Here is an 18,686-nt window from a genome sequence, read left to right as displayed (position 1 = left end):
GAAATCAGCCAAGACATGTTTTGTGTCTGAAGTTTGTTTCTGTAGTTTTTGCACAAGAGCTATGAGACTAATGTAGCTCAAACTGCATCAAGCTGTTAAGCTCAAACAGACTTGCTTATGTGGCTTCTGACACTGTAAGACATACTATTATCTATAAACACGTACAAAAGTACATTAACCTAACTAAAAAAAATGGCAGCAGCCATCATGTATCCTGAATTTCACCTGTACTTTAGTTCATTTCTGTGACTCTGGTGTGTCATACAGTGTCAAAAAGCAGAAACAAGTCTATTTGAGATTACTTAACTATTCAACATGGTTTGAGGTTAAGTGTTTGATGATTTAAGCATGCGGCTTGCACACAGCTAATTGGTGAGCTATAAGTTTCCACTACTTGTTAGCTACATTAGCCTCACAGGTCTAGTAAAAACATGTCCTGGCTGACTGACTGCATTTGGGGTGAGGGGGAACAAGTATAAACGAATTTTTTGGTCAAGCTAGACCTTGAACAATGTAGCATGTAGATGTAGGTGGTGCATATTTCTCATGTTGTATTATGCCGTACAAACTATCTTTTGCAGAAGCAGCAATTATTCATGCTGTGGTGTCTTGTAATTCATTCAGCTCCAAAGAAACTTTGGATTCTTAATTGAATCCAGCTGACTCAACAAATGGCCAAAATCAGTTTAGCTCCAGCTCTTACGTGGGCAGCTCTTGACGCATGTGGCCCCGAAGTTGTACTTCCCGTCCGGGTTGGGGGCCAGCTGGTGGGTGTTGGGGTTATAACGCATGAGAGGGGGGCATGCGTCTTTGCATGTATCTTCATCCTGGAAGTCCCTGCAGGCCTGCAAAACACACACACACACACACACTTGTTTTTTATACAATGTCAGGACATGGGATCTTACATATAAATGTAACCTGTTTGTAATTATATGATCCATATGTATTTTATATATATATATATATATATATATATATATATATATATATATATATATATATAAGTAACTATATGTAATAATATTATGACCCATATGTATACTCATATGCACGGGACATATATTTACATATATTTTTTAAAATATGTGTCGTTTGTATATTTGACACATATGTAAATATAGCGAATTGACCCTAATGCATATAATAATTAAATAATATCTATTTTATCTTCACATATGCACGTTTCAATATATTGACATATATTTCAATAATTTTATTTCAATGTATTTCAATATTCAAAAATGAGAGTTAAATATATTTACCACATACATTTTAAAACAACACATATATTGCACACATATTTTAATATGAGCAAACATATGTACATATATTTTTCTTCCATATGGGCACAAATCTTTAAATCTTTTTTTTTTTTTTTACAGAATTTAAATGTGCTGCCTGCTGTTAACACTGTTAATATCAAAAGCTCCAAAATGAATTGGAATAAAATCGTGTTCCATTAACTTACACTGAAAAATACGTGTTTTTTTCTTCTCCTGTAAAGTTACCATTTTTGAGATAAGAGGTTCTGACTGAAATGAAATGTATTACATGTATGTGCATCCCTATAAATAATAATAATGTGTCCAATATGTACAGAATTTTCTATATTAATAAGAATTTTCTAAGCCTAACCCTACACCTAATCTTAACCTCAGTAAACCCAAAAAAGCATTTTAGTTCCAAAAACTTTTAATTAAAAAAACACTGAGCTTTTGTAAAAACAATTATACACAGTCAGGAGGGTTTTGTGGGCGGGTTGGTCCTCTTTTCCTCTAATGTAACTACAAAGTCAGAAAATGAAAATGTATGAAAACAAACACCCACACAGACAAGCAGATCTGATAATGGAGCTTTTTCTCACTATCACAGGGGTTAAGTTTCCTCCAGTATGATGCTCTTATTGACGGGACGCCTCATTGGCACTGAATGGGCCACTACATCCTTGAGGACATGCACAGTGCCCACACAGCTTGATGTGCCTTCTGTAGCAATTAGATTATATTTGATGCAGGCTTTGCTGCCTATATGACATGAGAGGCTTTATAGAGACATGGTGTTAATAATGCTTAATCGACAATGAAGAGCTGACCAGCTACTTAGTTGTGGTTATGTTATTATGTTACATTATCATTTCCACTCTGAAGGTGCTTAGCTCTGCCCATTCCTGCAGACTGCAGTGTTAGTGCGATATGCATTATGCTGCTTTCTGCTCTGACATTCAAAAAGCAAATGTAGCATAAACCTTTTATGCATTACTGATATAATCTTCAGGCCGAAAATGATATTTTTTTAGAAACAAGGACTGTTGCTGTAATTTTAAAACCTTGTAACTCAAAAACTAAAAAAAAAAGAGGATTTTTTGGTTTTATTTAATGACAAAATGACATGAAATGAAATCTCTTTACATTAATGTACATCAAAGTTCACTGACTTAACTGTAAAATATCTTTGAAACTTTAAAAAACAGTTTCCATACCTTTCCCACATAAATCCTACATTTGGAACTACTGAAACAGCAGTACGACATTCTCAGTGTATTCCCTCACCAGGCAGTCTGTAGGTCTGGGTCCAGTGCAGCCAGAAGCGCAGTGTTCGTTGCAGCAGTCGCTGGGTTTAGGTCCCTTACACCTTCCAGAGCACTGCTCTGCACACGTCAGCTTCGTAACTGTAAACACATCGAACGACACAGTGTCTTTACACATGTATACGATCCAAAGAAACACTGATGTAGAAGTACAAATCCAAGACCCAGTGCTAAGTTTTAAAAGTGGCTGCAAGGCTTGGAAACCAGGAATCAGGTATTGGTTACCAAAAATGACAATATGGTGACATATTTTAGGCCAATATGTTGAATTATTATTATTATTATTATTATTCAATAATACATGACAGATTAATAATAAGACTAATATAAAATAATGGTTAAAACACTGATTTCGGCCTGTTGTGATTATTTTATTAAATGCGATTGCTCAAATGAATTTAAATCGATGGATCAGCTTGGTTCACAATATGAATGATAAACAGGCCAATCACAGGGATTTATGAAGACTCTCCACAATGGGAGAGCCATTAGGAGACGTAATGTGCATCACTGAAAGAGAGGAAACCCAGGATCTTCACAAATACTATTGTTTGTAGTTTTAAACTGCAATAAAATGTTTGTTGTTACAAAACAGGCTACTAACAGGCTAACAGGCTACTCCAATAACATTTCAGAGTGAATGTCTGGCTTTACTGAAGGCTTCACTGTAAAATGTCAACATAAAAAAGCTAGCTTATGTATTAAACCCAGTGTGGGAAACTGAATATACACCATTGCTAGCTTGGTGCTAACGTACAAGATTATTCTTAACGAAATTCCCAAAGAACAGCTAGCAGAAATTAGCACTGATATGGGTACTCAGGCTACTCATAAAGTGAAGATTTCTGCAGTAAACACTACTGTAAAATGATATACATGGCCATGTGAAAACGAAATGAAGCAACATTAAAGATTTTCAATTTCTTTTGTTATTAATAACTAATGTGTTTAATAACTAAACAAAATATTGTTTTGCATCTGTCATTAAGGCATACTGTGCTCAAATGCAGTGCTGACTGGTTCCAACTACACTCTTAAAACAGATGGTTCTTTAAGGTTCTTTAGTAATGAAAATGGTTCTGCACACTCAAAGAATGATTAAAGAGTTCTTTGCATCATTAAATTGTTCTTCTGATGGAGAGTGTGTTTTTTTATGGTTCTATATAGAACCTTTTTGAAAAGGGTTCTATAGAGCACCAAAAAGACTTCTTCTATTGTTACATTGTTAAGCCTGTAATAATAAAATAACCCTTTTTGGTGCTATGTAGAACCCTTTTTATAAAGATTCTATATAGAACCATAAAAAAACACACTCTCCATCAATGTGAAGAACACTTTCACCATAAAAAGAACCCTTTAATCATGCAAAGGGTTCTTTGAGTGTTCATGGTTCTTTATATAACCACTTTCTTGAAAAACCATCTTTTTAAGTGTGTACATGACAACATAACTTTAAAAAAGAGTGCATTTAAATGTGAGTAGTATCATATATTGCTGTTTATAGTTATTGTTACTTGTAAAATGAAGTAGTTGCCACAGATGCACTTTCTGCTAATCACAGTTTTCAGCAATAACATCTGCACTTGTGAAGTAAAATGTTGCAGCGATTTAGGCAGCTCAGCACTTTTCCTGAAAGCCTTTCAGTGCTCTTAATTATTCAGCGTGACCTACATGTTGCAATATTTATGAGCCGTACAATGGGAGGCATTTAATTCCGCCACCAAACAGCCCCGAATATTTACTACTCACACGTCTGGCAGTTCTCCGGGCCAGGAGCCCAACAAGAGCCGTTGTGGCAGCTCGAATCACACTTTTCACCTGGAGGAGAAAAAACAGTCAGCTCCCACTCCGCCATAGCAAATCAAACAAATCGGTCAGTTGGACTAAACAGTGGAATGGTTGATGCAAAACCCATACAATACACAGTGACCACTGCGACTAGTAAATCCTTCAGGGCTTTGTGGTGTTACTCACAGAATTTGTTATTGAGCTCGAGGCTGAGTGGACTGCTCTTTATATTTAAGATGTCTGCCCACTGGATGGTATCCACGTGACATAACGAAGGGTTGCTGGCAAACTTCACCCCACCCTTGAGTATTTCTGAGGAAGAAGAATCCACATTTTAATCCAGCACTGTAATTACTGTAGTCAAATTTATAACACATTATTGATGAAAACAAACAAAAACTTTAATATTCATTATATTATCTGTTGTGCAGTATCAACACCCAGATATTGCAAATACTGCTAGGAACCCTAGGTTTCCATTTAGCTTTAGCTTTCCCTTTAAAAATGGCTGTTGCCTTTGCCAGTCTGGTTGTTTAGGGCACCACAGGGTGACAACACACCTGTCCACCATCTGATCCAAGCTCTGAAGACTGAATGTTAGCTACTACAGCTGTATTAATTAGCCTTTTAGGCTTTAGCTAAACTTCTTGCCTACATAAATATTAGAGGCCTTCTAGGTTTCAAAGAAGACTTTATAGACAGGAACTAAAAATCACACATCTGTAATTTTAGCTTATTTATTTTAATGGAATCATGACTGTATTTAAGGTTTGCAGTAATTAATAAAATTGTTGGAAATTAGAATTTGTGATGACTATTCTATTCCTTTCACTGAATCACTGTAAACTGCTACATACAAGGTAAAATATGTGCTAATTAACTGTGACAGGCTTTGAATTAGGGTTAGAATATGTTATTTAGCAACTCTAAATGTCTGTATTTAAGTGAAGTCTGTGATAAAATGTTCATGTGCACCATTGCTAGCTTGGTGCTAACACTACAAACCCTGCAGACACTGCTGTGAGGATTTAAAAGGGATAAGTTAACATTAGCCATGAAGAATTCACAATTATGGATAATGTAACTAAACCTTGAGCTGATAGCCGGTTAGCTAACCTAGCTAGCCTGTGCTTTTCAGGTGTTATGCCAGAATAGTATTGTTAGCTAGAATTATAACTTTCATTTTCCAGACTGGAACCTTATCATTTTAAATAGTCAATCTAAACTGAAATTGTACATCACAAATAACAAAAAATATATATGTAAACATGCTTGTTGTGACCACTCAGACATATAAGCCAGAACTGGCCCAGAACTGTTAGCTAGAGAGGCACTAGTACAAATTAGCATTATCACAGCTGTGGTGGTCAGTTGAACAAAGGCTACTTAATAAGTGATTTAAAATGTTTCTAGACTAAACATTCTTATGCAATCATATTTCACTCACTCCCTGTTAGGAAGGACATGCCTCTATTTATTCAGCTCATAGTTGTGTTTCTCAAGCTTAGTTTCATAATGACTCTGTACTCTAAATACTGGACACATGCACATTTTCACAGCCCTGGGATGTTTTTTTTTCTTTTTTGACTCACTTTTGACTCACTTATTTCCCAAACTAAAGGCCTAGCTTTAATATTCATGAATTATTACTGATGAACATTAAAAAAGTTCTGTAAAAATGCTTCATATAACAGCCATGCTAATTAAAAAACATACAAGATTATATCTGACATAAAAAACACCATGAAGGTAAAGGTAACTGGTGATATGTATGAAGTGAAGTGTTTTAGTTAGTCTAGGTTTCTAAGTTTGGGCTGGGCTAGTCTAATTAAGCTATTATATAACTGCATTTACATAATAAAACACTAACAATAAATAACACTAAAGACCACCACAAACTGGATGCATCACGTCGTATAGCATTGCGTAGCATCACAAAGCAGATATAGTCTTGCTAGTAAAAGTAGCAAAGAGCGGCATAGCTGGTCACCAGCCAAACCAGCATATGTTGTGTTTTGGATGCTGGTATGCTGGTCAACCAGTATGACCATGTTGGTTGGCCAACTATACCAGCACCAGACCAGTGCCAACCATGGACATTATGCTGGTCTAAGCTGTTCTTTCCAGTACAAAGCACTGCTACACTACTCTAGACTTCTACGGGTTACATTAGATGCCACTAGATGCCACTAGATGCCTGTGTTTCTATTTGTTAGCTAGGCTAGCCTTACTAACAGCCAGTCACAGTGTACCACCTACTTCAGACTAGACTACTTCACTGGTCATGGCTTACCAGTCAGGCGGGTGAGGGGCAGTTTTTTCATGCCCATTCTTGTGGACTGATTGTAGTTTGACAGAACAGCTAGGGCAAAGTTGTTGTCAGGGTACAGCGTGTGGCCACGGATGATGCGCAGATTGGTAAGTGGAATTTCGGGCGCTTGGTTGAGAGCTATCAGGACGTAGCCACCAACCTCCTCGATGGTCTGAAGACATGCAAAAAAAGGTGTCAGTCTTAATTTTATCACTCATTCAAGTGTCTTTTACCATGAGGAACACAAACCTCCGGTATTTGCACACCAGTTACTTTTATGAGAATGTTTTATTATCATTAAAATCTTTTTGGTCAACTTTCCATGTCATTCCTTATGCAAAAAATCACCTATACCAAACTCTTTGGTATATTTTTCTTATATTTCTTTGTTTTCTCCCATATACAAGCTTGTGCTGTATTTCTATATACAGATTTAACATATATGTAAACATTAAAAATTGACTCTGTTACACATATTGCATCTACATATGTGCATAGATTTAAATTTATATATATTTGGTGCACATATGTGTATATAGCATCTATATAATTAAAAAGGCTGTGCTTTTAAGACTGATATATGCAAATGACTCCTGTTCTGATTTGATGCCCCATTTTTCTATCTCATTTAAAGAGCTGAAACACTCCTTATAACTTCAAAATGAACGGGCAGAGGGAAGGCTAAAATGGCAGAAATACATGTGCTGGTTTTTGTGACATCACAAAAACTGCATTGAAAATGAATGTTTTTGCTTTTATTGCAGCTTGTTTCGAAATATGGACCATATATCCCAGAAAGTGAATGGTGTGAACAATCTTTACAGTGTTTACATACCACTGCTTCATACTATTTTATAAATAAATAAATAAATAAATAAATACATACATACATAGATAGAGAAATTCCCTGATATTGGCCCTTTAAACCTTTTTCTATCATTAAAATATTTTTCAGATCTCCAAATTAGACTGTGTATGTTCCAAAACTTGAACGTGCAAAAAACATCAATTATGAACTTTGTGTATTTAAACTACCTGTATTTATAAATCATATTATATTGTATACCCTATTGCTCATCTGGCGTGGGCGTGTAGGATGTTTCATGGTTGTGAGTGGGAAAGGATGACTCTTGTTTGTACCTTCAGGAAGGACAGATCATGTTTGTCTGTGGTGTATGTGATCTCCAGGTTCTCCAGAATTACGGTGCAGTTGCTGTACATCTTCACCATGTTCTGATAGTGATCGTCAACACTGCTCAGAAGAGTCAGTCTGTTATTCCCTCCCTGACATACTGAGGAGAGACAAAGAGAGAGAGAACATTCATTTATTTCATTTCCAGTCAAAATGGCCATTAAATACAAGTCATTCATTTTTCAGCAGATATTTCTGAGGAGATTAGATGTAAGATAATCCACTTGCTCAAGGAAAAAGTAGGTCAAAGGAAAATAAGTGAAAAAAGTTTTCTAAAGAGTTTCCAAAACTGTTCACAAAATGATTAAACGTTTCAGAGAAATTGGGACTCCTCACAAGCGTGCAAGACTTTGGTGGACCACCAAAACTGTCATAAACAGATAAACAGCACTTAAAGCTTTCATCTTTGAGAGAGAGGAGAAAATCAAGCTGCTTCAGATCTGAAAACATCCACAGGTGTTTCTGTCCATCCTTCCACTTCCATGACTCAGCGCTGTGGGTCTGAAAGGATGTGTAGCTGTAAAGAAGACCTCACTGAGAAAAGGAGACGGACACATCGTACAAGGAAGCTGCTGGATTACTTGGATTGTAAGAAGCAGGAAATGCAGCTAATGTCTAAGACTGAACTTTGGAGGTGTGGAAAAATATCCCTGCAGATTTCTTTGAAAAACTGAAAGTGAGTCTCTTGATATGAAATGGAGGCTGTGATAAAGGTAGAGTGGACACACTAAATACTGAAAAATATGACTGTCTGTGTACAGACTCACCACACGGCACGCTGAAACATTCAAACATGTCCCACCAGATGAAACTAACGGTTACAAACTGTTCAACTGTTTCAGTGAGAATCATGAACACGTCCTGCAGCTCATGAATTACAGCACACAGAGCATCTGTTCAAACACACAGAGCAGCACAGGACCAAGAAAAACACCCAGATTCAGAGCACTCTCTCTCTTCTTCTTCTCTCATTCTCTCTCTCTCTCTTCTTGTCTCATTCTCTCTCTCTCTCTTCTTCTCTCTCTCTCTCTCTCTCTCTCTCTCTTCTTCTTCTTTCTCTCTCTCTCTTTCTTCTTCTTCTCTCATTCTCTCTCTCTCTTCTTCTTCTTCTTGATCTCTCTCTCTCTCTCTTTTTTTCCTCTCAGTTTTTCTCTTTCCTCTCTCTCTCTCAAATTCCTCTCTATTTCTCTTTCTTTTTCTTTCGTACCCTCTTTTTCTCTCTCCTCCATCTCTCTCACTTTCCTCACTACTTCTTTCTCTCACCTTTTTTTCCTCTCATTCCTCCATCTCTCGCACTTTCCTCCTTATTTCTCTCTCTCCTTCTTTCTCTGTCCTTCTTTCTCTCTCATTTTTCTCTTTTTTCTTCTTTCTTTCAGTCTCTATCTCCCCCTCTTTCTCCCTCTCTCTCACGCTCTGCTTCTCACTCTCTTTCCGCTCTTGCTTGCTCACCCCCACTCTCACTTTAAAGAGAGGGAGAAAATAGAAGGGAAAGAGAGAGAAACAGGGAGGAAAGTACCCTTACTTTCCTCCCTATTTCTCTTTCTTTCCTCCCTATTTCTCTCTCCATTTCCCTCCTTCTTTCTCCCTCTCTTTCTCTTCTCTCTGTTTCCTTCTCTCCCTGTATCTTCCTTTCCTTTTTTCTTTCTTTCTATCTCACTCTCTCCTTCTCTGTTTCTCTCTCACGCTCTCTCTGTTTCCCTCCCTCTCTTGCTCTCGCCCTCTCACTCTCTCTTCCTCTCTCGCTCTTGCTCTCACCCCCACTCTCTCTCTCTCTCTCTCTCTCTCTCTCTCTCTTTGATTAGAACCAGAGCTGCTCCTCCCTCATATCAAGCGAGTGGAGCTCTGACTGTCAAAAGAACGAGGAGGGACCAAATGACTTGTTCGTTTACCACTGACCAGATGTGGTGGTCTATTCTCCACACAGCAGTGTGTGTGTTGCTGGTATGAGTGTATCAGACACAGCAGTGTTACTGGAGTTTTTACACACGTCAGTGTCACTGTTGGGTCTAGAGTGGACCACCACCCAAAAATATCCAGACAAGAGCTGCTCTGTGGTCAGAAACTGACCACTGATGAAGAGGTAGAGTATGACTAACACAAACTGCGCATCATGTGGGCTAAAACCAGTCAAACAGCCAGTTCTGGTCGACTGGTTTAAAGATTTAAAGGAACACTTCAGCATATCTAATCAAATCTAATCTTATCTCTGCTTCATCTGTATTGTAGATGTATAATAGACACCAATGGACAGTTCAGCAGCTGCCCATCAGCTTCTACAGTAAGCGTTTTGAGACAGCTTTATTATTGTTCATGGTAATCAACTGTATGCTAAATTGTGCAGAGTCAGTGAGACATTCTGTTCTAGAGAAACTAGAGTCAGGATAGTTCACAGTGGTGGTGATAGGAACCAGACGTCTGAAGAGTTTAATGCTTCTAAAAGATCCCTCTAAGAACGTTATTAGACAAAATGGTTATGAATATGTTTCCTGCTGCCTGAGACATTCTTTTACCATAGTTTTGTGAAAAGGTTTTGGCCCAAAACATTTATTTTCAAAATGTAGTTGTGTTATAACTGAAGTTTGGGGGGAGGAACATGCCTGAAACCCCTCCTTCTTCCAATCTAACGCGCTATAAATTCACATCCTCACCTTCCGTTTCTGTGACGAAGCGTTCACAATCCCGACTGCCACCCCATCTCCTCCCTGTTCCTCAGCCCTACATCAGTACTACTACAGATTTGAGAGGGGTCTGGCCTTCTAGCTACAGGCAGAAGCTGCCCAGAACTCCAGCCCAAGGTCTCATAGTGTTTCCCCCTCCCTTACTCAGCCTTCCCTCATACTACCACCACCATGTTGAAGGCACTGTCTAAACTCACAAAATTCATTTATGGTATAGAGGTACCTGCTGGGTGTTGTAAGGCAAAATAGTCCCCAAAGAAAACTTATTTTTGCAGATTTACCATCATCATTACATATATAAACTATATATGTCATGGTATAAATGTATGAATATAAAGGCACGTGTAGATTCACTGGTCATTTTGTATAGCAAAATAAAATGGCTACAATTTGTGTTGTAGACATTAAGACTTCTGGTCACCACCACTGTAAAGAAATCCAAACCAGTAAGTTTCCAAATGCCTTTTTTGCTAATACTGGAGACAAAGTGCACTGACACTGACAGCACTGTCTGCAGGCAAGAAGCAGAAACTGGTTCATGATTCAGTGACTGAGCATGAAAGCCAGCAGACAGAAAGTCAACCAGCCAGACAGAAACAACTACTTTTAATGACTTACTGTATTTTCATTCCTCTTGCTCAGACTTATGCTGCTACTGCTAGTATAAGCAACTTCAAACGATCCATTCCCGAAAGGCATTTTTCTCATTATGTTTCATCGTATATATCTGCAGCCGGATGAATGTCTTGGGGGATCCTACCAAGAGGGCTTTCGCCAAAAGAGCAGAACAGCATGCACGAACGAAAAAATGTATATGTTGACCATGATTCAAAACAGTCTTCAACACAGATTGAAGCTTTACAACTTTCTGAATGGATGAAAAAGAAAGCTGAACATACCAAATCAATCACAAGCAGTGAAAGTCAATACCGAAAAAGATGTCAGAGAGAAAAGGAATAAAGATGTGAGGTAAAGGACACACCCAAAAAGTCCTTCAGAACAAAAACAACAATGCCATTTGAACTACACCAGCACAGGAATATTGCATAAGTAGCGCAACTGTGCACAGTTCATACTGGTAAATACTCAAAATCCAGAACATTTCGCCATCATCTCATAAAAAAGGACTAAATATTTCACGGCTCTTATAATCTCCTCAGTGGTGATAATTCTTTAGATACCGTCACTCACTGAGGTAGATTCCTGTGGGTGGCAGCAGGTACAGGCTCTGATAACAAAGAAGCTATTAGAAAGAGTGCAATGCAAACACGCTCAGGTCAAAGTTATCCTTTTTCTTAATCCCGTATTATGTAACTCCATGTTTGAATAAAGCTTCATGTTTAAATAAAGCCTCATGTTTGAATAAGAATGGAAAGAAAACATGATTATAATACGGTGCCAATAGGAGGAAGAGATGTGTTTAAGATCGTAAAGTTCATGCTTTTGTTGACACAATTCTTTTTTCTAATGTATTTTTAGCAATAATCATTTTTTTTAAGGCCAAACAATAAAAAATGTTCTATTTTTTTTAGAAATTTAGAAATTTCTGCATAACTCAATCACTGACATGTAAACAAAGGTATTCAGAGTGGTTTGATTTGAAATGGTTTATTGTAGAGAAACTTACAAACTCTGATTTCTTTACAGTGGTGGTGATGGGAACCAGGGGTCACCATGTCCACAACACAGATATAGCCATTTTATGTACTATCCAAAATGACCAGTGAGAGTTTTTATATGTAATGTTAGTGATGATATATCTGAAAAAAGAAGTGTGAATGTGTGAATGTATTGAAAATGTATATTAAATATGTTTTTAGGCCAAAACATCATTTAGGAACTAGCGGGCATCAGGTGGCATATTCATAAACATTTCATGTAATAACTTGGAGTGAGGGAGCTTTTAGAGGCACTAAACCCTTCAGACGTCTGGTTCCATTCACTGATACTGTGAATGATTCTGACTCAGTATTTTTCTCTAGAACAAAGTGTTTCACACCAATCTGAGTGACTTATATCTTAACCATTTAATTATGCACATTTTGTAAAATTGTGGTATTCATAATTCAGAAATATGCATTATCAGGACAACCGCAGGTACTAGCAAAATTAATTCACTGCATTTTTTAATGCCAATTTCAGATCTGTAATGCTACGTCCCTGCTATGTATATACTATGTAGCAGTGTTTACTGCAGAAATCTTTACTTTACAAGTAGCCTGAGTACCACTGCTAAGATAATACTAAGTTTGTTTCCACTTCTATTGGAATTTTCATGTTTTGTAAATGCCAAACTATCAGTTGTGCTTATTTCCCACACAAGGTTTAACTCCTTAAAATCTCAGGCTTATTACACACTAAGGCTTATTATTCAGCAACTACAGTGACTTCAATTTAAACGGGTTGAGGTATTCTTAGTTTATAGGCTTTGGGCCCGCAGGTGGACCCTGGCCATTTAAGGAGTTAATACTATTTAGGCCAGCTCGACTTCTTGTTGCCAATAAAAAAAACTTGAAATATTGGATATAATCTAAAAGTACCTTTTCTGTCTACATTCCAATTTTCAAATTTGCATTACTTGGTGAAAATGTTTCTTACTGTAAGGAGAGAAGCAGGAGAACCTAAAATATAAAATATGTAATCATGCAAACTGCAAACGATTCATTGTGATTATCATATCATGTTCAATCAAGTCATCTTGGCAGCCCTAAACTGCAGACTCCATTACACTGATATACAGAATATTACTGTGGATAAATACACCTGAAAATTACAGACACTGGGAATAATGTTCCTTTGAAGCTTCTTCAAACGGTGCCTTTTCTAATCTGAAGGCTGATGTTGACGTAAACATGCTGAAAAAGGAGAGATTTTTCTTCCTCGATACTGGCTGGTAACGTTCGTGGTAAGGTTGCATTCCTCGACATGTCTGTTCTTGACCACACAACAAGAAGCTGCTTATTACTGAACCAGTGAGCTTTGCTTTGCTGGAGAGTTCGCAAGCTTTAATGGAGAACGAGTGACATCAAGATGATGATGTGAGGTTCCAAAGTCATCATTTAGTGCAGTCTGTGAGAAATAATTACACGAGTATTCATACAGAAACTGAAACCCTGCACCGTGCTAGACGAGCAGGTTGGCTGGGTCTGCTTTCTTTATTGTTGCACTCAATTGTCCACTTATGAAGAGGCAAGACTGGCCCTTTGCACTTTTTACTGGAAGTTCCTAAAATGTCATAATAATAAATATTCCATATGTGTTAAATTGATGTAAGTACTTATACATAACAGTAACACATCCCATATTTATTATACATATACAAATACCTATATGCAATAACAATATGTGCTGTATGCATATATATATATATATATATATATATATATATATATGTAAGTACCCATATGAAATACAAATACACCCCATCTGTATTACAAATATGTAAGTACCTGTATGTAACAGTAATACGTCCTATTTGAATTACAGATATATATGTACCTATACATGTCCCATACTTATTATATATGTAATAGATATATGCCCATATATATTATATACCATTATTTTTATTATACACACACACACACACACACACACACACACACACACACACACATATATATATATATATATATATATGCACATAACTATATGTAATAAGAATTTCCTAACCCTAACTTCAGTTGCCAAAAACAGCTCTTACAGTTTAAACAATGAAACATTGAGTTTTCTAAAAATACTTTATAAAGTCAGAAGCATTTTATAGGTCCTCTAGCTTCACCCTGTTCTTCTCTTGTTTTTCTATATAGCCAGAACTTTATGTACAATAACAAGCACACACTATCTGTCATCACACTCTGCCTTTGGAATCTTTCTTACATGCAAAAGTAATCCAGATAAACACGCTCTGGTGCCTCAGGGTGCCAGTGCTGGCTGAGAGCTAAAGGGAGCCCAGCTGCTTTCTTTAATTTCCGCATAATGCAACTTTAATTACCACTGATTATATTCCTGCCTGTGGTGCTAATACTTGGTCATTAGGCTCTTAAAACCAAAAAAGGAAGCATACACCTACACTCACCATCAGCTTTATTAGAAATGACTTCTTTGTGCTTTGCCTCACTGGCCACTTTACTGGCAACACTTTCTTGATACTTCCACTCACTTTCTGAGTTCCACCTACCTTACAGGTTCTCTGTAGCCTGAATGTTATTGTGCAATTTGTCCGCCACCCTCTACCCCCTTCATCATTGGTCATTTTCTGACCACAGGACTGCTGCTGTACATATATTATTTGGGATGTGGATCATCTTCAACACAGTGACACTAACATGGTAGCACGGTGGTGCTGGTATGAGTGTATCAGACACAGTGTCGTTGCTGGGGTTTATACATGTGTCAGTGCCACCCAAACAAACGTCCAGCCAAGAGTGGCTCTGTGGTCAGAAACTACTCATTGATGAAGAGCGAGAGGACGACTCAAACTGTACATCTGCAGATGGGCTACAGTCTCTAACTGTACGCCAGTTAGGTGGAGGGGTTTCTAATAAAGTGGCCAATGAATGTGTAAACCTACAGTCAACAGAATAAACCTAATATCTAGGCCCTGTTTTTAATACTTCAGAAGTGCATCACACCCACATTACACAAGTAGCCACTCACATTACAAACGGAGGAGAAAACGGAGAGGAGTGGATTATTGAAAAGCATCATTAAAGTGTTCTCTGCATCGCAAAAGTGTTCTTCAGATTGATAGCGAATGTGCTGTAGATGGTTCTACTTAGAACCTGGTTTTATATGGCACCAAAAAGGGTTCTGCTACTGTTACAAGCTTGTATCGTAACAATGGCAGAACCCTTTCTGGTGCTATATTCATTCTGAAAAAAAAAATGTTTTTTCTTTAGTAAAGAAAATGGTTCTATATAGAACCATGAACACTTAAAGAACCCTTTACATAATTAAAGGGTTCTTTGCAACGTGAAATGGTTCTTTAGATTGATGTGTAATGTCTTGTGTATAGCTCTAAATATAACATTTTTAAAAAGGGTTCTATATAGCACTAAAAAGGGTTCTTGTTCTTGTTATGACATCAAGTCTGTAACAGTAGAACCCCTTTTTGGTGCTATATAGCACCCTTTTCAAAAAGGTTCTATACAGAACCATCTAGAGCATGCTCTCAGTCAAGCTGAAGAACCATGCAAAGAACACTTTAATCATTCATGAGTATTCATGGTTCTATATAGAATCATTTTTTTTACTAAAGAACCCGTGAAGAACCAACCCATGTAAGAGTGTAGAACCTTTTTAAAAGGCTCTATATATAACTATATTCAACACATTCTCCATCAAAGTGAAGAACTCTTTCATCATGCAAAGAACACTTTAATCATGCAAAGGTTTCTCTGGGTGTTCATGGTTCTATACAGAACCCTTGGAGAACCCCCCCTTTTTTTAAAGTGTAGTTTAGCCTCAGTGAGCTACATAGCAAAGTTGAGTAATCACTTTGTCTGGCTGCTTTGGTTTAGAACTGTGGTGTGTTGCCCTTCTTTTTGTTGTTGCTAGCTGGGTAGCCTTTAACTTGCTAACTAGCAGCCTAGCAGAGTAATGAAGTCGTATCAGCAGTCAAGTCTAGTAGATGGTGTAGCGACCCAAAAGGAGTTGCCGGCAGGAACAGGCAGAACTTGCCCTCACTGTACTGGTGCAAACCTGTTACAGCAATCCTTGTAACTGTACGTATTACTGTTTTATGCTCCAGGCTGTAGGTGCGTAGAAAACACTTTTGAACGTGTACCAGGTATTCAAGAGAATGGGTGACATCATCAAGGATGTTAGTCATCACATCTGGCAAAAACTGGTCAGATCACACCATTATTAACCATTAACCATTATTAACTAGTTTTCATACTGCTGTCCTGCCATTTTGTTTTAACTTGTTTTTTATCCCAGTATTAGTCAGTTTCCATTGTCATTGGTGGTTAAGTTACTTAAGATCACTCTGATATGGACGATTAAGCGGAGCTATTTAAGTATGGTTCTAACTGTTATGTTCTTTATGTATCATATTATATAGATGAAAGGTCCTCTATGTAACAAACAATAATATGTCCCATATGCATTATATATTTATGTAAGGTCCAATGTGCAAATTCTATATGTATTATTTATTTGGTAGTACCAACATTTAGTGTTTAATGTGTACAAAGTCTAGCCTTAAGCTCAAACTCAGTAAAAGAAAAGCCTTTGTCCTTTCAGTTAAAATAAACACACACAAAGACCTTATAAAGTCAGGGTGATTTGTTGGTACTGTAGGTTAGGGCAAATAAAAGTTTAACAGCTTAAAGTCAAAGCATTTAGAGATCACAAGTGGGGTTCCACAGGGCCCTATGCTAGGTCCAAGAATACTTTCTATATGATTATATTCACTATTCTGAACATAGTGAATCAAAAGTTATGGTTTGGAAATATTCAGTATTGAAAAGTATTTAATTAACAATTAGCTCAGCAGCTCTGTCCACCATTCATTTGTGTCTGAAAAGGGAAATGCATTAAATTGCAATGAAATTTTGCTGCCGTCAACACTTGTGTTCACTCGGTCCCTTGCCCCTCTGAGTGGTCATGTAATAAACTTCAGCTAATACGGAAAAGGAAATGACCCTTAAGATGGTGTAAGAGCTTCCCACAAGGAGAAAATGGCGAGGCCAAGCTTTAAACTGAGTGGCTAGTGTGTGGACTGGACAGGAACTCTAGCTGTAACTTCTTCTAGGACTTTAATTATATCAAAAGTGCCAATCCCTCAAGTGCTTGTAAAAGATATTGAAGATAATAAACAGAGACTTTCCCATGCAAACAAAATATAGGTCCTATAGCCTGTAAATGAACAACGCTCATTAGCTTGACTGCAGACGCTTAATGCTCGGGGTGCTTCCCATAGAGGTTATGAGGGATTTTTCTGACTTCCACAGCAGCAATTAGTCCATATTTAGCCGAGGGGCATGTAGCTGAGATTAGAACGCTATGAGGAGGTGGCTCTGTCAGGGAGGTGAAGTTCAAGGTAAGAAAACCCCTTTGTGTACCATACTGTGCTACTTTCACTATGTTTTACAGCCCCAGCTTGAGTCATAAGTTCATCTCCCACACACACAGGACTAGATCAATTCCTAAACAGCTCTTTATTGGTTGTTATCTGGGAGAGGCGATAAAGAGCCATTCATTTCCTGTGTTGGTCACAGGCCGTATGGATATTTTCTGAAGCTGAAGCAACATCTTGTCGACAGACGCATGGTTTTCTTCAGGCTTGCCTCCTCTGAATACAATAACTCCCTGTAATTATACAATATAACTCACCAGCGAAACTTTGCAACTGTTTAACTACAACGAAAAAAGGAGTGGTTGTTTGGTGAGTGTGGTACACGGAACAGAGCGATGTTAGCATTAAAGTTTAATGCTAATCAAACAAGTCTAATAATAATGTCTTATTTAACGAGTTGGCTCATGAAGGTAAACAGAAGGGGATCTTCATCTACCACTGGAGCTGATGACGTGTTTCTGCCAAATGTAGCCTTGAAGATCTGAACCTGGCCAGAGTTACCTCATATCAACCATACATGCCATCATAAAAGCCTGGCCCACTGGCTCACTTCCTTCAGGTGCCATAGCAACCTTTCTGGCTCGAGGCCAAGTTGACGCAGGTAAGGAGTGGCTGGCAGGAACAGGCAGAAGTTGGCCTAGTGCAATACAGTTGGGACATTCCTTGTGACTGTACGTATTACTGTTTTATGCTCTAGTACAGAAACATTTCTGAACAGTTTACCAGGTATTGGAGAGAATGGGTGACATCAGAAAGGATGTTAGTCATCAGATCTGGCAGAAACTGGCCAGGGGTTCTGTCATTAACTAGCTTTAATTCATAGTATTATCCTGCCATCATTACTTTTTCCTTTTTAACTCCCACCATAAGACAGTTTCCAAAGCCACTGACGGTTAAGGTACTCAAGATCAGTCTGTTATAGATGATCAAACATAGCTACTGAAGTATGGAACTAATTGTTTTTATGGATCATATGTACCACATTATACATATGGAAGATCATGTGATACATATGGCACATCATATTTATGGAAGCATGAATA

At 37.7% G+C, this 18,686-nt stretch overlaps 1 protein-coding gene across 1 annotated transcript in view; it reads right to left on the bottom strand.

Moving 5' to 3' along the window:
- The window catches only part of egfra (epidermal growth factor receptor a (erythroblastic leukemia viral (v-erb-b) oncogene homolog, avian)), a 93,112-nt gene that overhangs the window by 34,771 nt on the left and 39,655 nt on the right, over positions 1 to 18,686 (bottom strand). Inside the window, exons 2-7 of the mRNA XM_036555782.1 lie at positions 7,830 to 7,981; positions 6,672 to 6,861; positions 4,565 to 4,690; positions 4,340 to 4,408; positions 2,553 to 2,671; positions 704 to 845 (exon numbers count right to left, since the gene is read on the bottom strand). Of these exons, the coding sequence (XP_036411675.1) occupies positions 704 to 845; positions 2,553 to 2,671; positions 4,340 to 4,408; positions 4,565 to 4,690; positions 6,672 to 6,861; positions 7,830 to 7,981 (798 nt within the window). The remainder of the gene's footprint in view (positions 1 to 703; positions 846 to 2,552; positions 2,672 to 4,339; positions 4,409 to 4,564; positions 4,691 to 6,671; positions 6,862 to 7,829; positions 7,982 to 18,686) is intronic.

This window comes from Colossoma macropomum, unplaced genomic scaffold (genome assembly GCF_904425465.1).
Source record: "Colossoma macropomum unplaced genomic scaffold, Colossoma_macropomum, whole genome shotgun sequence".
NCBI lineage: Eukaryota > Metazoa > Chordata > Actinopteri > Characiformes > Serrasalmidae > Colossoma > Colossoma macropomum.
The sequence above is the reverse complement of the archived record's forward strand: the minus strand, read 5'-3'. Positions and strand labels throughout refer to the sequence as shown.